The 21,125-nt window shown below is 42.3% G+C and overlaps 3 protein-coding genes across 3 annotated transcripts; all 3 read right to left on the reverse strand.

The window, feature by feature from the left end:
* Positions 1-371: 371 nt before the first annotated feature.
* LOC128064387 (olfactory receptor 1E2-like) lies at positions 372-1,316 on the reverse strand. Its single transcript, XM_052657047.1, has one exon. It carries the CDS (start codon positions 1,314-1,316, stop codon positions 372-374), a length of 945 nt encoding a protein of 314 aa, XP_052513007.1.
* Positions 1,317-11,408: 10,092 nt separating this feature from the next.
* LOC128064408 (olfactory receptor-like protein DTMT) lies at positions 11,409-12,353 on the reverse strand. The gene has a single exon (XM_052657081.1). It carries the CDS (start codon positions 12,351-12,353, stop codon positions 11,409-11,411), a length of 945 nt encoding a protein of 314 aa, XP_052513041.1.
* A 5,409-nt stretch (positions 12,354-17,762) lies between these two features.
* LOC128064462 (olfactory receptor-like protein DTMT) lies at positions 17,763-18,707 on the reverse strand. The gene has a single exon (XM_052657170.1). It carries the CDS (start codon positions 18,705-18,707, stop codon positions 17,763-17,765), a length of 945 nt encoding a protein of 314 aa, XP_052513130.1.
* Positions 18,708-21,125: the final 2,418 nt, after the last annotated feature.

Raw genomic sequence — 21,125 nt, forward strand, 5'->3', positions numbered from 1 at the left:
TAAATGCTCAGTAAACAATAGTGTTTATTTCAGCGGTAAATCAAACATTGAAAACAGTAATGAGAAAAAAAAGAGGAGGGAGGGCACAAAGATTAATTGGAAATTTGAAAATGAAGCTTCTTTGAGTTACCTGGAGAGAAAAATGAGAAAGATCCAGCTAGGAGGTCACTGACATCCCCTTTCCAAGTCCTACTACATACCTCCACTGTATCTCTTTTACTTATTGGAAAATATCCTACTAAGCCATTGTAAAAAAAAAAAAAGATCATTGAAAATAGAAATCTAGGTTAATATCCCAATATTGATATCAATATACCTACTAAATAAAATTGTGTAGAAATCCCAACTTTATCATCATCCTAACTTTACAGTCATAGAGAGAAGGCATTTTTCTTTTTGCAAAAGACTCTTCTGAGAGCTCCCTTCATGTCTCTGTTCCTCAGGCTGTAGATGAAGGGGTTCAGCATGGGGGTCACCACAGTGTACATCATAGACATGACAGTCTCCTTAACAGTGGAATTATTAGCTGATGGGCATAAATAGAGACCAATAATTGTCCCATAGAAGAGAGACACCACAGTGAGGTGGGAGCCACAGGTGGAGAAGGCCTTGCAGATGCCTTTGGCAGAAGGGACCTTGAGGATGGCGGACACAATTCGTGCATAAGACATGATGATGAGTAGGAATGGGGTGACGATAATGAGCCCTCCGACGGAAAATATCACCAGCTCATTCACTTGAGTGTCAGAGCAGGACAGCTTCAGCAGGGCAGACAAATCACAAAAAAAGTGGGGGATCATGTTGTCTTCACAAAAATGCAGCCTGGCCATGAGCAGGGTGTGTAACATGGCATGGGATGTGGTCAGTATCCAGGGCAGCACCACCAGGAAGAGACAGAGCCTGGGGCCCATGATGGCGGTGTAGTGCAGGGGGAAGCAGATGGCCACGTAGCGGTCATAGGCCATGGCCACAAGGAGGAAGTCCTCCAGGTCTGCAAAGAACAGGAAGAAGTACATTTGTGTCAGGCAGCCAGCATAGGGGATGGACAGGTCTTGGCTCTGCATGTTCTGCAGCAGTTTGGGCATTGTGACAGAGGAGAAGCAGAGGTCAGAGAAAGACAGGTTACTGAGAAACAAATACATGGGTGTGTGGAGGTGGGGGTCCAGGCAAATGAGGACGAGGATGAGAAGGTTCCCCAGGACGGTGGTAACATACATGGCCAGGAACAGGGCGTAGAACAGTTTCTGATGCTCTGACTTGATGGGCAGTCCCAGAAGGAGGAACTCTGAGACAGTAGTTTGATTCCTTCCCATCATGCTCTGTCTCCAGTATCTTTAGGAAGAAATAATAGTGTCAGAAAAACCTGAATTTCAGAATGAACTTATTGCTATGATAAACTGGTTCTTAGGTGCTTTGTAAAACTATTTTATATTTTTCTCATCACAATAATTACAATTTTTACAGGACCCCAATTCTCTATAATCAGAATCTCTATCTTTGGAAATGACTTATTTTCTTCATTTCTCTTTAACATGAAACAATATTCCAACTTTCCCAAAACATTCTTATCCCTTGGCTTCTGAGACACATAATACATTGGTTTTTCCCACACTTGCCTGGTCAGACATCCTCAGTACTCTGCTGGCTTCTGTTTTGTCTCTATCTTCAACTTGATTGATGTTCCAGGGTTTTTCCTAAACAGTGTTCTCTTATAATTGTATATACCATAAGAAAAGAGCTTCCCAGGTGGTGCTAGTGGTCAAGAACCTACCTGCCAATGCAGAGACAGTGCAGCCTCGCAGATTATAGTCCATGGGCTTTCTAAATTGGACAAAATTGAAGAGAATTAGCACACATGCACCAAGAAAACCTCATCTACTTCAATGGCTTGGTTACCATTTAGACTTCAGTTGTAGAAGTCTTTCTAACTCGTAGAAGAAGATAGTCAATGGCTTGAATATTATCTCTCCTTGGATGTATTACAGGCATCTTCAGTTAAACAGATTCCAAAAGAAACACATGATATCCCTTTGTGTCTCTCCCAATCCCCTCCTCCTCAGGTCTTCCATATCCCAGAATAATACTTCCAGGTTATCCAGATTAAAACATGAAAGTCTTCTTTCATTTCCCCCTTTCCGTTATCAATACCCAACATCTGTCAACAAGATCTAGAGATTCTTTCTCCTTCATTCACTGCTTATTCACATTGTCCCCACCTTAGATCAGTTTGATATCACATCTTATTTATACTATTGGAACCATGTTTAAAAAATGTCATTGGAATATAGTTGATTTACAATGTTGTGCCAGTTTCAGGTGTACAGCAAAGTGAATCAGGTGCGTGTGTGTGTGTTTCCAGCTCTTCGCAACCCCATGGACTGCAGCCTGGCAGACTCCTCTGACCATGGAATTTTCCAAGCAAGAATACTGGAGTGGGTTGCCATTTCCTACTCCTGGGTATCTTCCTGACTCAGGCATCAAACCCACATATCTTGCGTCCCCTGCACTGGCAGGCAGAATCAGTTATATCTATACATACATCCACTCTTTAAAATTATTTTCCCATATAGGCCATTACAGAGTATTGAGTATAGTTCCCTGGGCTTTACAGTAGGTTCTTATTAGTTATCTATTTTATATATAGTAGGGTGTATATGTCAATCTTAATCTTTGGAACAGCCTCTTAATTCATCTCCCTGCTTCCATACTTGAAATCCATCAGTATCCTTCATCACAGTAGGCATTTGAAGATGAAGAACGGGTAACCATTCTCCATAAAGTCTTTGTGGATTCCCATTGCTCTTAACATAAAGGCAAATTCCCTTCAAAAAGTGACTCATGACCTCACCCTTGCCTAACTCCGAAACTTCATCTGGCCCCACAAATGTACTCACATTTCCCTCTCCAGCAAAGCTGGACTTAAACACAACACTCTTGCTCCAGCACTTTGCACTCACTGTTCCTCTTCCCTAGAGTTCTCTCCCTTCTGCTCCCTCTTCCCATGGCTTCCCGTATTTCTCCTTCACATACATTTCATGTCATCTGCCCTGCAAACCTTCCCTAGCACTCCCAGACCAGAGGAGAATGCACTGCTATGTTTCCAAGCGTCCTTCTTGTCCCCACAGCACTCCATGACAATGGGGTCATTTCTCTATAGCTGCCTTCTTCACCGGATTATAAACTCCATGTAGGAAAGGCTCATGTCTGCCTTCACAGCTGCCGCAGAGCCAGCATCCGGCCCAGTGCCTCGATACAGGTGGTGTTTCATAAATATCCACTGGTTGTGCTTCAGGTTGCGATGGGCATTCCTCCAACTTTAAAGCCAGCAAAACTCCTGTTAAGTTAGAATCACTACTCTTACTAACCCCTCTCAGGACAGAAACTCACCACCTTCGACCATTTAGCACTAAATTTGACCCTGTATTACAAAATGTGTGGAGCAATGTTGTCCCTGTAGTATTTGTTCTCGAACCTCAAACACACTATGTGCTCAGTCCCTTAGCCGTATCCAGTTCTTTGTGATCCCATGGACTGTAGCCCACAAGGCTCCTCTGTCTGTGGGATTTCTTTCCCAGGCAAGAATACTGGAGCGGGTTGCCATTTCCTGCTCCAGGGGGATGTTCCCAACCCACGGATTGAACCCGTGTCTCCTGCATCTCTTGCACTGGCAGGCAGATTCTTTACCACTGAGCTACCTGAGAAGCCCTTTCGAACACACTACTATTATACTAATACAGATGATATAGGTAATAGAGATACATGCACATATATGGATAGATATAGATAAAATTCTCTATTGGATCTGTTTCTCTGGAGAAGCCTAACACTCCTCAGTGCCCCTCAAGGTAGAAAAAATGGCACCCATTAGACGTGGGAAGCTCCTTCATTAAAGACATAACTGAATCCAACAGCTGGGATTTCACCCCTTGATGCTGGCTGATCTGGCCACGTCAATAGGTTTTATACATGGATATTACATAAAGACATAACACGAGGAAGAAACACTTGTTTCTCAGAATTTTGTTCCCTGGCAAATGAGCAGGACTCCATTTGTGTGACTGGGGATTACATTTGTATTAAGAGTGTGACTAGCGATCACAAACCAGAGACAGGACTTGCGATGTTGTCATTGATGGTGCCATGAGCCTCTCACCTTCTTCAGTAAGTAGTTCTCAGCCAGAACTGCACTTAAGTAAATCTAGGGCAATGCTTCTAAAATCTAATATCCCTGAAAAATCTCCTGGGAGTGCTAGTAAAACACTGATTTTGATACATAGGCCTGCTTCTGCACTCTAATCAGCACCCAGGTAACACCCATGCTGTAGTCCACAGGCTTCACAGTGAGTAGGAAGAATACATGATGCTTTTAAAAACAAAGATCCCTGGATCCCTCAGATAAATATAATCACAGTCTTTGAGAGGAAGTCCATACAGAGTTTTCTGAAGCTCCAAGGTGATTCTAAAATAAAACAAGGGTTCAGAAGTATGGCATTAGTGCCTACCTTAAAATCTGTTAGTATACTGAAACTACACAATGCTGTAGGAATAAATGAAATGGTAAGTAATACATCAGAATGCTATTATTAATAAAAAATAGATTAAATGAGTGAACATTAGTAAAAACTTCTCCAATGTAGTGAAATTTGGGGAAGTAGAGAGGTGGAAAAGAAAAGCATCACTGTACTCGAAAAACTCTCCTACTGAACACCATTCAACCTGGGAAATCAAGACCCTCAGGTTGGAAGAACCCTAAATGACCAGCTCATTCACCTTCTGCCCAACTTACCCAGTGTGTGAGGGTGACTCCAGGATCCTGACCTGAGATCCTACTCTACTTTATCCACTAAAGCATGTGAGATATTAGTCTCTGTAGACATCACCTGTGTCTGAAACTTCCTTTGCCACATCTCCCATTCTGTACATCCTTGGGCCTAAGGGGCCCTGGATCCCAGAGGAGTCTGGATCCTGGAGGAATTCATTAAAGTCAAAGTAATTAGCCAAGGCCTCTCTAGGACACCACCTCCCATGGTGGCTCAGATGGTAAAGAATCTGCCTTCAGTGCAGGAGACGCAGGTTCAATCCCTGGAGAATGGAATGGCAACACACTCCAGTACTCTTGCCTGGAAAAATCCCATGGACAGAGGAACCTGGTGGGCTATCATCCATAGGGTCACAAAGAGTCAGACATGACTTAGCTACTAACACTTTCACTTTCTCTAGAACAAATGCTCTCAGGGTCGTGGAGCAGTGACTGATTACAATCACTGATCACCCCTGACTATTCTTTAGGGGAAGGTGAAGATGGAGAGAAGCTCATACATGAAAGCTTAATCACTGCCTGTTTAGGGAATGGACATGGGACACTTGTGGATGGAGCCTACACTTTGGGAGGTAAAAGAGGATGGTTCGTGAAGTCATAAAACAAGCAGGAACCCTACTGTGAGTATCCTAAAATATCTGAGGAGTGTAGCAGATGGTTTTCTATGGGCAACAAGAAGCCATCAGTGGTTAGAGCAAAGTGTCAAAAAAAAAAGACGCATATTTTGGAAAAATTCTCAAGGTGGCAGAATCTCTCAATACAACACCATTTTCCAAGAATCACCTGCAGCTAACAATAAGTAGGTATCTCTGACACACCTATATGCAGATAAACAGAAAGTACTAGAATAAGAAAAAAGATAAACTCTCCCTGGCCATGTTCAATTCTTTCTCAAGCCAAGACATAAAAGAAAATCCAGTTTGAATCCTGTTGAGATACTTCTGCCTTCTTGCCTCTGTGAGAAAACATGAATAGCACCTGCAACCACCATCATCTCTGCATGTGTGTACATAGTCAGTCGTTCAGTCATGTCTGACACTTTGTGACGCCATGGACCATAGTCCCGGAAAAGGCGATGGCACTCCACTCCAATACTCTTGCCTGGAAACTCCCATGGACAGAGGAGCCTGGTAGGCTGCAGTCCATGGGGTCGCAAAGAGTCAGACACAACTGAGCAACTTCACTTTCACTTTTCACTTTCATGCATTGGAGAAGGAAATGGCAACCCACTCCAGTGTTCTTTCCTGGAGAACCCCAGGGATGGGGGAGCCTGTTGGGCTGCCGCCTATGGGGTCGCACAGAGTCGGACACGACTGAAGCGACTTAGCAGCAGCAGCAGCAGCAGCAGGACCATAGTCTACCAGCCTCCTCTGTCTAAGGAATCTTCCAGGCAAGAATACTGGAGTGAGTTGCCATTTCCTACTCTAGGGGGTCTTCCTGACCCAGGGATTGAACCCACATCTCCTACATTGGCAGGTGGTTTGTTTATCATTGCACCACCTGTATAGCCCAACATCATCTCTAATACTCCCCAAATGTGTCAGAATATCTCCTAGTTTCCAGCTTTTCCTTATGCACCGTTAACTATGGCCACGAAGCCATAACACCTTCTTTCACCACCCATTCTGTGTTCTCCTCGGCCACCATCTCAGCTGTATGGCGTTCTCACATAATCACATAATGCAAATCTTCATTCCTAGTGAATCAGCATCTTCACTGGTCTTGCCTTATCAACTTGTTTTAGTTTTATTGATTTTTTTTTAAGTTTTTTATTTTTTTAATTTTAAAATCTTTAATTCTTACATGTGTTCCCAAACATGAACCCCCCTCCCACCTCCCTCCCCATAACATCTCTGTGGGTCATCCCCATGCACCAGCCCCAAGCATGCTGTATCCTGCGTCAGACATAGACTAGCGATTCAATTCTTACATGATAGTATACATGATAGAATGCCATTCTCCCATATCATCCCACCCTCTCCCTCTCCCTCTGAGTCCAAAAGTCCGTTATACACAGCTGTGTCTTTTTTCCTGTCTTGCATACAGGGTCGTCATTGCCATCTTTCTAAATTCCATATATATGTGTTAGTATACTGTATTGGTGTTTCTCTTTCTGGCTTACTTCACTCTGTATAATCGGCTCCAGTTTCATCCATCTCATCAGAACTGATTCAAATGAATTCTTTTTAACAGCTGAGTAATACTCCATTGTGTATATGTACCACAGCTTTCTTATCCATTCATCTGCTGATGGACATCTAGGTTGTTTCCATGTCCTGGCTATTATAAACAGTGCTGCGATGAACATTGGGGTACATGTGTCTCTTTCAATTCTGGTTTCCTCGGTGTGTATGCCCAGCAGTGGGATTGCTGGGTCATAAGGGAGTTCTATTTGCAATTTTTTAAGGAATCTCCACACTGTTCTCCATAGTGGCTGTACTAGTTTGCATTCCCACCAACAGTGTAGGAGGGTTCCCTTTTCTCCACACCCTCTCCAGCATTTATTGCTTGCAGATTTTTGGATCGCAGCCATTCTGACTGGTGTGAAGTGGTACCTCATTGTGGTTTTGATTTGCATTTCTCTGATAATGAGTGATGTTGAGCATCTTTTCATGTGTTTGTTAGCCATCCGTATGTCTTCTTTGGAGAAATGTCTATTTAGTTCTTTGGCCCATTTTTTGATTGGGTCTTTTATTTTTCTGGAGTTGAGCTGCATAAGTTGCTTGTATATTTTTGAGATTAGTTGTTTGTCAGTTGCTTCATTTGCTATTATTTTCTCCCATTCAGAAGGCTGTCTTTTCACCTTGCTGATATTTTCCTTTGTTGTGCAGAAGCTTTTAATTTTAATTAGATCCCATTTGTTTATTTTTGCTTTTATTTCCAGAATTCTGGGAGGTGGATCATAGAGGATCCTGCTGTGATTTATGTCTGAGAGTGTTTTGCCTATGTTCTCCTCTAGGAGTTTTATAGTTTCTGGTCTTACATTTAGATCTTTAATCCATTTTGAGTTTATTTTTGTGTGCGGTGTTAGAAAGTGATCTAGTTTCATTCTTTTACAAGTGGTTGACCAGTTTTCCCAGCACCACTTGTTAAAGAGATTGTCTTTACTCCATTATTTTTAAATAGAAAATACTAAGTGGCACTCAGAGAATTCCCTAGAATTGCAGACATGGTCCTCTCTGACCCAGTTGTATGGAGAAACCCAGTTGTAAATGTCTTTGCACATTCGTTTTTGCACATTCTAATTTATAGCACCAACCCAGGCTCAGGTAATGTTAATCTTTGCATATGGGTTCTCGTAAGTGACTTCCCTGGTGGCTCAGACGGTAAAGCGTCTGCCTACAAAGTGGGAGACCCGGGTTCAATCCTTGGGTCAGGAAGATCCCCTGGAGAAGGCAATGGCAGCCCACTCCAGTACTTTTGCCTGGAAAATCCCATGGACAGAGGAGCCTGGTAGGCTGCAGTCCATGGGGTCGCTAGGAGTCGGACATGACTGAGCAACTGCACTTTCACTTTTCACTTTCATGCATTGGAGAAGGAAATGGCAACCCACTCCAGTGTTCTTGCCTGGAGAATCCCAGGGACGGGGGAGCCTGGTGGGCTGCCATCTATGGGGTCGCACAGAGTCGGACGCGACTGAAGTGACTTCGCAGCAGCAGTCCATGGGGTCGCAAAGAGTCGGACATGACTGAGCAACTTTATCTTTCTTTCACATAAGGACCACAAAATGTCCAGGTGATTTGTTCAACTTCCAATTTATGAAACCACTGTTACATCCCTTGGTAGAAGCAGTCCTCCCTTGAGACCTACATGAGACACTTCTTGCACATCTTCAATTCTCTCAGCTTCATCTCCTCTTCCAGACATGGCTTAGTAACCAGCTCTGCACTGGCTTCAGCAAGCTTTGGTAGTGCAACCTGATGGCACCTTGCCTCCGTTCTGTTCCACATGGTTCAAGCTTCCTGCTGTGGGATTTCTCTGACTCCATGAAACACAGTGTCGTGGGAAACCATCTCAATATTTATACTAGTATTTAAGCAAATGATCCATCAAGAATGAATTGGTTTTGTTAACATGAAGGGTGGATTGAAGTTTGTTTTTTCACATGGAAATCCAAGTTCTCCAGCATCATTGGTCGACAAGACTGTTTTCTACTGAATTGTCTTTGCACATTTGTCAGTGATCAATGGATGGTGCATGATTGATCTAGTTTTCGGATTCTATAAGGTATTCTATACTCTCTATACCGATCCATATTTCTCTAATGCCACCATTTTAAATCTTTTAGCCATAGTAAATTTACTTTTTTGGTTTCTTTGCCTTTCCATGTGTATTTTGTAATCTTATGGTCCATTTATACTACCAAAAAATCCTCTGGAATGTGTTGAATCTCTAGATCGTTTTCAGAAGATCATCTTAACAACATCGAGTCTTTCATTCCATGAACATGTTGTATCTATCAATTTCTTTAGTTCTCAATGAGTTCTTAATCAGAGTTTTGTGATTTCAAGATATAGACCTTGTATATATTGTGTATGATTTATGTCCAAGCATTTAAAGTTCTGGTGCTATTATATTAATAAGATGGTACTTTAAAAATACAATGAGGAAGGACAGTCTCTTCAATAAATGGCACTGGGGAACTGGAAATGCAAAAGAATTTAACCCAAATGTGTTAATGCTTGAGCTAAGACCTAAAACTAAAAAGACTCCTAGAAGAAACATAGGCAGTAAAGTTTTGACATAGATCTTGGTGACTATTCTTTGAATATGACACCAAAGACATAAGCAACAAAAACAGAAATAAATGGGAACAACATCAAACTAAAAAACTTCTACATAGCAAAAAAAAAAACCACCAAAAAAATGCAAAGGCAACACACCTAATGGGAGCAAATATTTGTAAATCATATACCTGATAAAGGGTTAATATCCAAAATGTATTTTTATAAAACTCTTATAACTCAAAGCAAAAAAGCAAAAGTCTCATTAAAAATGTTCAGAGGATAGGGACAATTTTGCAAAGAAGACATACAGATGGCCAACAGGCACATGAAAAGATGTTCAATATTGCTAATTATTAGTGATAAGCAAGTCAAACTGCAATGAGATATCACCTCATACCTATCAGGTTGGGCTATCATCAAAAAGAACACAAATAAAAATGTTGGAGAAGATGTGGAGAAAGGGAACCCTTCTACACTGTTGGTAGAATGTAAATTGGTGCAGCCACTGTGGAAAACAGTATGGAGGTTCATAAAAAAAATAAAAATAGAACTGCCATACGACCCAGCAATTCCACTCCTGGATATATATCTGGGAAAAAAAATACTAATTCAAAAAGATACTTGCACCCAGGTTCATAGCAGCACTGTTTACAATAGCCATGATGTGGAAGAAACACAAATGTCCATCAACAGATAAATGGGTAAAGAAGCTATGATGTATATATGCAATGGAACATCATTCAGCATTAAAAAGCACACAATTCTGCCATTTGCAACAATGTGGATGGACCTAAAGAATATTATGCCTATTGAAATAAGTCAGACAAAGACCAATACTTTATAATGTCACTTACATGTGAAATTCAATATATATACAAAACAGAAACAGACTCACAGATATAGACAACAAACTAGTGGGATATTGATCTGCACTTTTCATATAATGTTCATCTGGTGTAACTATCAGGGCCACTGTGACAGTTCTCAAAAAAAAAAAGAACTACCACATGACCCAGCAATCCCAATTCTGGGTGTATACCCAAAGGAAATGACATGAGGAATATGAAGTGATACCCACTCTTCATCATTCACATCAACAATATTCATGATAGCCAAGATATGGAAACAATTCATATGTCTATTAACCAAGAAATGGATAGAGAGAATGTGGTATATGCATATAATGGAATATCACTCCATCTTTAAAAAAAGAAATATTCAAATTGGCTGACTATGTGGATGAGCCTACAGGACACGGCACCAAGTGAAATAACCCACGAACAGAAGGACAAGCACTGAATGATTCCATTTTAGATGTGAGTTATCAAAATAGTTATATTCATAGAATAGAGAACAGAATGGTGGTTGTCAGGAGCTGGAATGAAGAGAAAATAGAAAGCTGATTTTTTATGGGCATGAAATTTCTGTTATATAAAATGAGTAAGCAGTAAAATATAAGATAGTACCTACAGTTAACAATATGGTGTTGTACATGCTAAAACACATGCAGAGGAGAGAAATCATGCTCAAAAAAAGCGTTATTTATTTTATCAGTAAATCAAACATTGGAAGCAGTTTTTAAAAGGGGGGTGACACAATGATTAACTGGAAGTTTAAAAATAATTCTTCTTAGGGTCACCTGAAGAGAAAAAAAGAAGACTTGTAGGTCATGGGCATCCCCTTTCCAAGTCCAACTACAAACCTCCACTTTATCTCTTTTACTTATTGGACAATATCTTATGAAATTGTAACAAAAAGATTATTGAAAAAAGTTACGGTTAATATCCCAACATTAATATCAACACATCTACTGGATAAAATTATGTAGACATTTACCATTATAAGTTTTACCAACTTTACCATCATAGAAAGAAATGAAATTTCTTTTTACAAAAGACTCTTCCCAGAGCTCCCTTCATGTCTCTGTTCCTCAGGCTATAGATGAAGGGGTTCAGCATGGGGGTCACCACAGTGTACATCATAGCCATCACAGTCTCCTTAACAGTAGAATTATTAGCTGATGGACATAAGTAGAGACCAATAATTGTCCCATAAAACAGGGACACCACAGTGAGGTGGGAGCCACAGGTGGAGAAGGCTTTGCAGATGCCCTTGACAGAGGGGACCTTAAGGATAGAGAAAATAATTCGTGCATAAGACATGATGATGAGTAGGAATGGCAGGACAATAATGAGCCCTCCAACGACAAATATCACCAGCTCATTAATTTGAGTGTCAGAGCAGGACAGCTTCAGCAGAGCAGACATGTCACAAAAAAAGTGGGGGATCACATTGTCTGCACAAAAACACAGTCTGGCCATGAGCAGGGTGTATAACATGGCAGGGACCGTGGTCAGCACCCAGGACAGCACCACCAGGAAGGAACAGAGCCTGGGGCTCATGATGGCGGTGTAGTGCAGGGGGAAGCAGATGGCCACATAGCGGTCATAGGCCATGGCCACAAGGAGGAAGTCCTCCAGGTCTGCAAAGAACAGGAAGAAGTACATTTGTGTCAGGCAGCCAGCATAAGAGATGGACGGGTCTTGGCTCTGCATGTCCTGTAGCAATTTGGGCATTGTGACAGAGGAGAAGCAGAGGTCAGAGAAAGACAGGTTACTGAGAAACAAATACATGGGTGTGTGGAGGTGGGAGTCCAGGCAAATGAGGATGATGATGAGAAGGTTCCCCAGGATGGTGGTAACGTACATGGCCAGGAACAGGACATAGAACAGGTTTTGATGTTCTGACTCAATGGGCAGTCCCAGTAGAAGGAACTCTGAGACAACATTTTGATTCCTTCCTGTCATGCTCTGTCTCCAGTACCTTTAGGAAGGAATAACAACGCCCATGAAAACTTGAATTTCAAAATGAACTATTTCTATGATATATGGGCCACTAGATGCTTTGCAAAAATACTTTATATCATTCTCGTCACAATAATTACAATCTTTACAGGACTCCAAATCTCTATAATCAGAGTCTCCATGATTGGAAATGATTTATTGTCTTCACGTTGCTTTAAAATGTAGCAATATTCCAGATTTTTTAAAGCACACTCTTATCCTCTAGGTCCTGAGACACATGATGTATAAGTTTTTCTTCTTACCCTCCACTAACTGTAATTGGCTTCTGTTTTGTCAATATTTTCCAGATGAGTGATGCTCCAGGGCTTTTCCTTTTGACCTTTTCCTTTGGAAAAGATAAACTACCTGTAATAATTCTATATATACCATGAAGGAAAACTCATCTACTCCAATGGGTTTGATGATTATTTGAGCTTTAGTTGCAAATGTCTCTAACCTATGAAAGAAGATACTCAGTTGCCTAACTGCTATCTTCCCTTGGACGTTACACCCTAATTTTCAGCAAAGAAACTCATGATATCTCCTTAAGTCGCTCAGTCCAACTCTTTGCTACCCCATGGACTGCAATCTACTAGGCTCCTTCGTCCATGGGATTTTCTAGGCAAGAGTACTGCACTGGGCTGCCATTTCCTTCTCCAGAGGATTTTCCCAACCCAGGGATCAAACCCAGTTCTCCTGCACTGCAGACAGACGCTTTACCACCTGAGCCGCCAGGGAAGCCCTTGCCCAAGCTCCAATGTCTCCTTGCCACTTCCTCAATTCCCTTCTCCTTTAGCTTCTCATATTTCAGTAAAAGGGAATCCAGGTACTCCACAACCCGAAAGTTTTCTTTCATTCCGTCCTTTGGTCATTATCAGCTTCCTGTGGGTACGTCCTACAGATCCCACCACTTGATTCTCCTACCCGTTCAGATACTCCCATTAGCCACTCTCAATACCCTTGATCTGGTGACATCATGTCCTCTCTCTACCGTTGGGATGGCCTCTTAACTCGTCTCCTTGCTTCCAAGATGGAACCCTTCTTTGGTATCCTTTGATCACACTGTTAATAGCTGTCTTCCCTACAGAATGGTAGACTACCCGTAGGAAAGGCCATGTCTGCAGATATGACTGCAGCAGTGCTTGTAGCTGGCAGAGTGTCTGGACGTGGTTGATGTATCATAACACTCATTGGTTGTGCTTCCAGCTGAAACATGCAGTCTTCCAACTTGAAAGACCACAAACTCCTTCTAAATTAGGACTTCGTTGTCTGTTCCTACTAAATCCTCCCAGAACCAGAAGTACTAGATTCGACTCCCAGTGCCAGCACTTTGGCACTGAATTTGACTCTGTATTACTGAATTTCTGGATGTAATTTGTCCCCTTGGAACATGTCTCCACACAAGATACACTATTTTTTTCACCATTACAGAGGATATAAATAGAGATATTTATCTATATAGATAAAATAAACATAGGTATAGATGTACTTTCCAAATGGTTCATTTTCTTTCAAGAATCCTGATTAATCCATCTCAGCATGCCAAAAGCTGGCAAAATGAAAAAAAAGCAAAGGAGAAACATCATTAGATGTGGGAAGCTCCTTCATGAAAGACGTAACTGAATCCAACATTTGGGATTTCACTCCCTGATGCAGGTTGATCCAGCCATGTCAACAGGTTTTACACATGGATATAGATACCGGCATCACAGTGGGATGTTGTCACTGGTGATGCCATGAGCCTCTCACTTTCTTCACTCGTTAAGTCAGTTCTCAGACTGGACTTCATTTAAGGCAACATAATGCAGTGATTCTAAAATTTGATAACCCATTAAAATTCCCTGGGAGTTCTGATAAACCCTGATTTTGATATAGTAACTCTGTGCCTGCATTTTTTTTTTTGGTAAGTAATAATAACTTTATTATGGCCTAATGCTTCTGCAATTTAATCAGCATCCAGCTAATGCCCATACCGCAGTCCATGGACTACACAGTGAGTAGCAGGGATACCTGACACATTTTAAAAATAAAGATTACTGAAGCCCTCAGATAAATTTAACCACGATTTTTTACTGGAATATAATTGCTTCAGTCCATGCCATTGTGAGGAGTCAGACACGACTTGGAGACTGAAAAACAATATAATTGCTTCACAATATTGTGTCAGTTTCTGCTGTGCAACATCCATACAAAATTTTCTAAAGCTCCAAAGTGATTCTAATATAAAATAGGGGTTCAGAACTATGATATTAATGTCTAGAATGAGCTGTCAGTAGGCTGAAATTATTCAATATTGTGGGAATAAATAATATGGTGAGTAATACACAAGAACATTGTCAGTAATGAAAGCAGATTATAACTGGTGGAATATCAATAAACATTTCTCAAACGTAGTGAAATTTTAGGAGGGAGAGAGGTGGAAAAGAGGAGCATTACCATACCTGAAAAATTCTCCTGCAGAACATCACACAACCTGGGAAACCAAGACCCTCAAGTTGGAAGGTTTCTAAGGGGATTAGCTCATTCATCCTCTGCCCAACTTACCTAGTGTTTGAGGGTGACTCCAGGACCGTGACCTGAGATCCTGCTCCCCTTTATTCATTAAACCATGTAAAATATCACCCTCTGCAGTCATCACCTGTGTCTGAAACCTCCCTTCTCACATCTCCCATTCTGCACATCCTCGGGCCTAAGGGGCCATGGATCCCAGAGGAGTCTGGATCCTGGAGGGATTTATTAAAGACAAAGCAATTACCCAGGACCTCTCTAGGACCAATGCTCTCAGGATCCAGGAGCAGTGACTGATTACAATCACTGATCACACCTGACAATGCCTTGAGGGAAATTGAGGATGCAGAGCTCTGCAGGAAAGCCTAACCACTGCCTCTTTCGGGAATGGACAGCAGACCTTTGCGGTTGGACCCCACAGGTGGAAAGTAAAAGAGGATGGTTGGTGAAGCCATACTGCTGCTGCTGCTGCTGCTGCTAAGTCGCTTCAGTCGTATCTGACTCTGTGCGACCGCATAGACGGCAGCCCACCAGGCTCCCCCGTCCCTGGGATTCTCCAGGCAAGAACCCTGGAGTGGGTTGCCATTTCCTTCTCCAATGCATGAAAGTGAAAAGTGAAAATTGAAAGGGAAGTCGCTCAGTCGTGTCTGACTCTTAGTGACCCTGTGGACTGTAGCCCACCAGGCTCCTCTGTCCATGGGATTTTCCAGGCAAGAGTACTGGAGTGGGGTGCCACTCCAGACGCCATACTAGGAATATCCTAAAAATCTGCAGAGTGTGACAGGATGTTTTCTGTGGGCAACACGAAGCCTTCAGTGGTTTGAGTAAAGTGTCAAGGGCAGCATGTGGGATCTTAGTCCCTTGACCAGCGATCAGACCCATGCCCTGTGATGTGGAAGCACAGAGTCTTAACCACAGGAACACCCGGAAGTCCCCAAGACACATATTTTGGAAAGATTCTCAGGATGGCAAAATCTCTCAGTAAAACACCATTTCCCATAAACCACCTGACGCTAACTAGGAGTAGCTATCTATGACACAACTATATGCAGATATATAGAAGGTACTAGAATTAGAGACAAGAGAAACTCTCCTTGATCATATTCCATTCTTCCTCAAGCCAAGATGAAGAAGAAAACCCAGTTTGAATCGCACTGAAGTACTTCAGCCTTCTTACCTCTGTGGGAAAACATTACTGACACCCGCCACTTCCATTGTCTCTGATACTCCCCAAATGTGTCAGAATAGCTCCTGGTCTCCAGCTCTTCCTGCTGCTGCAGCTATCTATGGCCACAAAGCCATAATGAGCTATTTTCTGGCTGTGCTCTGTCTTCGTTGCTGTGTGTCGCCCTTTCTATGGTTGCGGAGAATGGGGGCTACTCTGTAGTGGTGGTGCATTCTCTTCTCATTGCAGTGGCCTCTTTTCTCGCAGAGCACAGGCTCTTGGCACACAAGCTTAAGTAATCATGGCACATGGGCATGAAGAGGTGCCTGGTGAGCTAAAGTCCATGGGGTCCCAGGAGAGTCAGACATAACTTAGCAACTGAACAACAACAAAGACAAACTAAACTATTGCAGCAAAGGAGATAGAAAGCACACTTGAGGTTCAGGGCAGGTCAAGAAGGCATTGGAGACATGAAAATAAATCAGAGGAGACAAGGTGAATGACAGAATAATGGAACCCTTTTCTCATGAAGAGATAAGTGAATATCTATATTCAGCAATGAAAAGTCTAGTTTAGCAGAGGTAAGCAGGGGAGTGAGAATTTTGAATTTTACAGTACTGACTTCGAGGACAGAGTATTATTTAAAGCACGGTTTTGGTCATTTTTTACAAAACAAAACAACACAAAAGATAATTTCTTTAAAAAAGGGACACAGATACTGAAGAAAGGGCTCCCCTCTCCACCTCTTTACGTGGCAGACCTGGTTCTAAGTGGCCTTTCTGGGAGCACAGCATGGCCTGGAGGGTGGCCTCCCACAACTGGAAGGGCCAGCTTTAGGAAGGGACCACTGGCCCAAGAATTTGCTGCCATAGTGGCATGCAGTCAGTCAAGGAGGCAGCGCATCCCAAATTAAAGTTATTTTACAAGCTATCATGGCTATGCTGTTTCTTTTAGTCTCCTCCATATTTTCAGGGCTTCCCTGGTGGCTCAGATGGTAAAGAATCCCCCTGCAATGCAGGAGACACAAGAGATCCAGGTTCGATCCCTGGGTCAAAAAGACCTCCTAGAGGAAGAAATGGCAGCAGCCCACTCCAGTATTCTTGCTGGAGAATCCTACGGGCAGAGAGCCTGGTGACTACAGTCCATGGGGTTGCAAAGACTTGGACATGACTGAGCAACTAGCACTTTCTTCACTTCTGTATTTTCAAATGGGACCTCGGGGTTGTCTGGCTCAGTAAATATTAGTAGGCTGCTGCGGGCCCAGGTTCTGCAGTTTCAGTCTCTTCATTCATGTAATGTCTGTCCAAGGTGGTGGGGTCAAGGGCAGAAGGGAGAAGGTGTATCCACAGTAAATGAGTAAAAGCTCAGTAAACAGTAGAGTCTATTTTATCAGTAAATAAAACACTGGAAACAGTAACGAAAAAAAATGGGGGGATAGAAAAATTAATTGGAAGTTTAAAAATGAGGCTTCTTAGAGTAAACTGGAGAGAAAATTGAGCAAGATTCTTCTAGTAAATCACTGACATCCCCTTTCCAAGTCCTACTACATACCTCCACCATATCTCTGTTACTTATTGGACAATATCTTACTATGGAATTTTAACAAAAAGGTCATTGAAAAAAGAAGTCTGGGTTAATATACCCATATTAATACCAATATACCAATCACATAAAATTATGCAAAAGTCCAAACTTGACGATCACAGAGAAAAGGGAGTTTTCTTTCTCCAAAAGACTCTTCCCAGGGCTCCCTTCATGTCTCGGTTCCTCAGGCTGTAGATGAAGGGGTTCAGCATGGGGGTCACCACGTTGTACATCATAGCCATCACAGTCTCCTTAACAGTAGAATTATTAGCTGATGGGCATAAGTAGAGACCAATAACTGTCCCATAAAACAGGGACACCACAGCGAGGTGGGAGCCACAGGTGGAGAAGGCCTTGCGGATACCCCTCGCAGAAGGGACCTTGAGGGTGGAGGACACGATTCGAGCATAGGACGTGATGATGAGTAGAAAGGGGATCACAAGAATGAGCCCTCCCGTGATAAATATCACCAGCTCATTCACTCGAGTGTCAGAGCAGGACAGCTTCAGCAGAGCAGACATGTCACAGAAAAAGTGGGCGATCACATTGTCTTCACAAAAATGCAGCCTGGCCATGAGCAGGGTGTGCAACATGGCATGGAACATTGTGAGTACCCACGACAGCCCCACCAGGAAGAGACAGAGCCTGGGGCTCAGGATGATGGTGTAGTGCAGGGGGAAGCAGATGGCCACATAGCGGTCATAGGCCATGGCCACAAGGAGGAAGCTCTCCAGGTCTCCAAAGAACAGAAGGAAGTACATTTGTGTCAGGCAGCCAGCATAGGGGATGGACGGGTCTTGGCTGTTCATGTCCTGCAGCAATTTGGGCATTGTGACAGAGGAGAAGCAGAGGTCAGAGAAAGACAGGTTACTGAGAAACAAATACATGGGTGTGTGGAGGTGGGGGTCCAGGCAAATGAGGACGAGGATGAGAAGGTTCCCCAGGACGGTGGTAACGTACATGGCCAGGAACAGGACATAGAACAGGTTTTGATGCTCTGACTCGATGGGCAGTCCCAGCAGGAGGAACTCTGAGACAGTAGTTTGATTCCTTCCTGTCATGCTCTGTCTCCAGTATCTTTAGGAAGGAATAACATCACCCATGAAAACTTGAATTTCAAAATGAACATATTTCTATGATATATGGGCCACTTGATGCTTTGCAAAAATACTTTATATCATTCTCATCACAATAATTACAATCTTTCCAGGACTCCAAATCTCTATAATCAGAATCTCCATGATTGGAAATCATTTATTTTCTTCATTTTGCTTTAAAGTGTAGCAATATTTCAGATTTTTTACAGCACACTCTTATCCACCAAGTCCTGATACACAGGATGTCTTGGTTTTTCCTCACAACCCCACTAACTGTAATTGACTTATGTTTTGTCAATATCTTCAAGTTGATTGGTGCTCCGGGGCTTTTCCCTAAACATGGTTCCCTTGTAATTCTATATATACCACAAAGAAAAACATCGACTCCAATGGCTTTGATGATTATTTAAATTTTAGCTGTCAATGTCTCTTTAACTCAGTTGCCTAGTTGTTATCTTCCCTTGGACGTTACACCCTCACTTGCAGCAATGAAACTCATGATGTCTCTTTGCTGCTCTTCCACCAATTCCCTCCTCCTCTAATTTCTCATATTTCTCAGTAAAAGGGAATCCAGGTACTCCACAACCTGAAAGTATTCTTTCATTCCCTCCTTTGGTCATTATCAGCTTCCTATCTGTGGGCAAGCTCTACAGAGTCTCCTACCCTTTCAGACACTCCCATTAGCCACTCTCAATACCCTTGATCTGGTGACATCATGTCCTCTCTCTACCGTTGGGATGGCCTCTTAACTCGTCTCCCTGCCTCCATGATTGAACCCTTCTCCTTTGATATCCTTTGATCACACTGTTTATAGCTGTCTTCCCTACAGAGTGGTAGGCTACCTGTAGGAAAGGCCATGTCTGCCGATGTGACTGCAGCAGTGCTTGCAGCTGGCAGTGTGTCTGGACATAGTTGACGTATCACAACACTAATTGGTAGCGCTTCCAGCTGAAACTTAGCATTCGTCCAACTTGAAAGACCACAAACTCCTTCTAAATCAGGAGTGTGCTGTCTGCTCCTACTAAATCCTCCCAGAAGAAGTCCTAGACTCCTAGTGCTAGCCCTTTGGCACTGAATTTGACTCTGTATTACTGAATTTATGGATGTAATTTGTCCCCTTGGAAAATGTCCCCACACCAGATACACTATTCTTTTCACCATCACAGAGGATATAAATAGAGATATTTATCTATATAGATAAAATAAATATAGGTATAGATGTACTCTCCAACTGATTCATTTTCTTTCAAGAATCCTGATTTATCCACCTCAGCATGCCAAAAGCTGGCAAAAAAAAAAAAAAAAAAAAAGCAAAGGAGAAGCATCATTAGATGTGGGACGCTCCTTCGTGAAAGACGTAACGGAATCCAACATCTGGGATTTCACTCCTCGATGCAGGTTGAGCCAGCCATGTCAACAGGTTTTACACATGGACAAAGGTACTGATGTGACAGTGAGAAGAATCATTGGAGAAAATCATAATTTTCTCAGAAATTTTTTCCCTGGCAAGTGAGCAGGCCCCAACTCTTGGGCCAAGAGTGTGACTGCGGATCACAAACCAGAGACGGGACTTGGGGATGTTATCACTGATGATGCCATGAGCCTCTCACCTTCTACGCCCATTTAAGTCAGTAGATCTCAGCCTGGACTTCACCTACGGCAACATAATGCAGTGGTTCTAAAATTTAATAATCCATGAAAATTCCCTGGGGTTCTGGAAAACCCTGATTTTGACACAGTAGGTCTGCTCCTGCATTTTTTTGCTAAGTACTAGTAACTTTACTATGGCATAATGCCTCTGCACTTCAGTTAGCACCCAGTTAATGCCCACACCACAGTCCATGGACTACACAATGAGTAGCAAGGATACTTGATACATTTTAAAAATAAAAATTACTGAAGCCCTCAGATATATTTAACCAGTTTTTTACTGGAATATCGTTGCTTCAGTCGGCATCGCGAGGAGTCGGACCCGACTTGGTGGCTGAACAACAACATTGCGTCACAATATTGTGTCAGTTTCTGCTGTGCAACATCCATACAAAATTTTCTAAAGCTCCAAAGTGATTCTAACATAACATAAGAGTTCAGAACTATGACATTAATGCTTACATTGAGCTGTCAGTATGCTGAAATGATTCAATATCATGGGAATAAATAATACATTGAGTAATACACAAAAATGCAGGCATTAATAAAAATAGATTACAACTGGTGGAATATTAATAAACATTTCTCAAACGTAGTGAAATTTTAGGAGGGAGAGAGGTGGAAAAGAGGAGCATTCAGTTCAGTTCAGTTCAGTGGCTCAGTCGTGTCCAGCTCTTTGCGACCCCATGAATTGCAGCACGCCAGGCCTCCCTGTTCATCACCAATTCCCGG

Source organism: Budorcas taxicolor, chromosome 19 (genome assembly GCF_023091745.1).
Source record: "Budorcas taxicolor isolate Tak-1 chromosome 19, Takin1.1, whole genome shotgun sequence".
In the NCBI taxonomy this organism is placed as follows: Eukaryota; Metazoa; Chordata; class Mammalia; order Artiodactyla; family Bovidae; genus Budorcas; species Budorcas taxicolor.